Genomic DNA, 2,490 nt, shown 5'->3' on the forward strand with positions numbered 1-2,490 from the left:
TTCAAAATGTGAGATTTGGTACGCCTGGATCCGAGGCATTCAATCAATAACACTAACATTACATAACTATATAACATAAAACATCATAACTAACTGGTAGCAGTTATCTTTGTAACATCACTCAGAAAACCACAAGCAACCATAACAACCATTTCATAGTCCCTAATCCAATTCAATCTATGATTAGTATCAACACGAGCGAGAGATGAGCAACAACAGCCGAGACGGGAAACACAATGTTAATGATCCTGTAGAGCAAAGGAGATAAGGATTGTTTTCTGGTAGAGTTTGTTAGATAATAATGAAGCGAAAACGCTGACGTTAAACCCGCGATAAGAAATGCAAATACAGATGTATAGATGAGGAAACTCTGAGTTTCGAAAGGGGTTTCGTTTCTTCCTTGATACTTCCATCGAAGAATCTGAACCATGGGATTGTACATCATAAGAAGTATTCCAGCATATATCACAAACATCAGTTTTGGGCGTTGATTAACCCTGACATGAAGATCAAACAACACAAGATGATATAATCTGAACTTGAGTAAACGGATAAATATACAAGATTATCAATAAGTAAACAGATAATATCATGATTAAGAAAACCCTAAATGAGGGTTCCGGAGATAAATTGTAAAACAGAGATATACTTTAAACATCAAAAGAAACAATGAAGACTTAAAAGAAGAAAACCCAAAACAAACGGCATCATGGCGAAATAAATGTATAACTAGTGGAAACAGTCTTCACATATATGAAACATACAAGAAATAGAGAGAGAAAAAAGTAATAAAAACTCACATAGAAAGGGGACGATTACTTGTTGCAGGTTTTTCATTCCGAACAGCAGAAGAATCTCCGTCCAAATTACCCATCGCTTTTGGTTTGGGATTTCAAGTGTTTTGGAGTTCTAAAAAGTAAAAACCCAAATGAAATCTCCGTCCAAAGTCCAAACCAGCATCTTGAGTTAGGCCCTGTTTGTTTGCATCTTAATAGTCTCTTAATACCCCATGTCTGATTGAGTCAGATTTCAGATTGTTTGTTTCACCTCTCTTAAAACTTACCCAGCCTCTTATTTGTGTCTGACCGAGTCATACATGGGTGGAGTTGACTAAACTCTGAATGATACTTGTGACAATTGTGCCCTAACAAAAAACCCATCTTCTTCCACAGCCCCATTCCTCTCCTCTCATCTCCTCTCATCCACAAATCTCCGTCATTGTCACCTCTTCTGCTCCTCCACATAGCCATCGTTTCCTCCTCCACAGCGCCACTGTCACCTCCTCCTTTGCTCCTCCACACGGCCACCGTCCATCACGTTTGCAGCATGTATTTTGATTATTTCACTTTATTGTATGTTTCATCAATTTTAAGGTTTTGTTTATTGAGAATTTGTTGTTATATTAGTTTAGAATTAGAAGTTTTGTAGGTTCCATGTTTGCAGCAGTTTTATGGTTTTGTTTATTGTGGGTTTCATCGTTTTTGAGGTTTATTTATTGAGAATTTGTGGCTTATAACAGTTGAAAATTAGAAATTTCGTAGGTTTTGAATTGTACAAATTGTGTGGCTTATGCAGTAGTTTTGAGGTTTTGAATTGTACAAATAAATTCAGAGGGGTAAAAATGTAATTTTACACGGTCATTCAGAGGTGTAACCAAACATCACTTTACTGGTTCAGCACTTAAGGGCTGTTTGGTAGCCTCTGAATGGTCATTAAGAGGCTACCTCTTAATGGAACCAATAAGAATTTTACCAATGAGAAGGTAGAAGAATGTGACATGTGATGATTTACCATTCAGAGGTTACCTCTTAACCATTCAGACTTGAGGTTACCTCTTATTCATTCAGAGGTTTTAAACCATTAAGAGTTAGCATCTGAATGGTCATTAAGAGGCTACCAAACAGCCCCTTACTGGTTCAGAGCCTCTTACCCATTCAGACCTCTTATTCATTCAGCACTTATTGGTTCAGTTGCCAAACAGCCCCTTATTTGGTTTTTATTTTGCTCAAACAAGTTTCGAGTAAAATCACAATTTCACACTTGTGACAAAAAAAATGTGTAAAAAGATATGTTAAATTTTATAAGTTAGATTAACTATTTATGTAATTTAGTGAAAATAAAAAGTGAACACAAAATTATGTAACATCGCTAATTACAAAAACAACTTTTTGTGGGGTATGATGGGGCTTGGGTTGGGGGCATGAGTTGACACGTGAAGTTCGAGCCCCCCACCGGTGAGTGACGTGTCCATGGGGTATGGCGGGGCTTGACAGTTTATTAAAAAAAATAAAATAAAAAATACACACAACATTAAAAAAAAGCCTAAAATTTTATTAAATTCTTAAAACGATTACAAAAAAAAAAAAAAAAAAAAAAAAAACTAAGAACGATTACAAAATGAAAAAAAACCTAAAAACGATTAAAAAAAAAAAAAAAAAAACCTAGAGCGTTAGGTAAATTTCAAAAAGCGCGAGCTTGTCGAACGGCTTT

At 35.6% G+C, this 2,490-nt stretch overlaps 1 protein-coding gene across 1 annotated transcript; it reads right to left on the reverse strand.

The window, feature by feature from the left end:
* Nucleotides 1-1,449, reverse strand: LOC110904479. The gene is made up of 2 exons (XM_022150322.2): nt 801-1,449; nt 1-497 (listed from the first exon to the last, which is right to left on the reverse strand). The coding sequence occupies exons 1-2, from the start codon at nt 872-874 to the stop codon at nt 173-175; spliced, it is 399 nt and encodes a 132-aa protein (XP_022006014.1). The 5' UTR covers nt 875-1,449; the 3' UTR covers nt 1-172.
* Between the last annotated feature and the right edge of the window lie 1,041 nt (nt 1,450-2,490).

Source organism: Helianthus annuus, chromosome 14 (assembly GCF_002127325.2).
Source record: "Helianthus annuus cultivar XRQ/B chromosome 14, HanXRQr2.0-SUNRISE, whole genome shotgun sequence".
Lineage (NCBI taxonomy): Eukaryota > Viridiplantae > Streptophyta > Magnoliopsida > Asterales > Asteraceae > Helianthus > Helianthus annuus.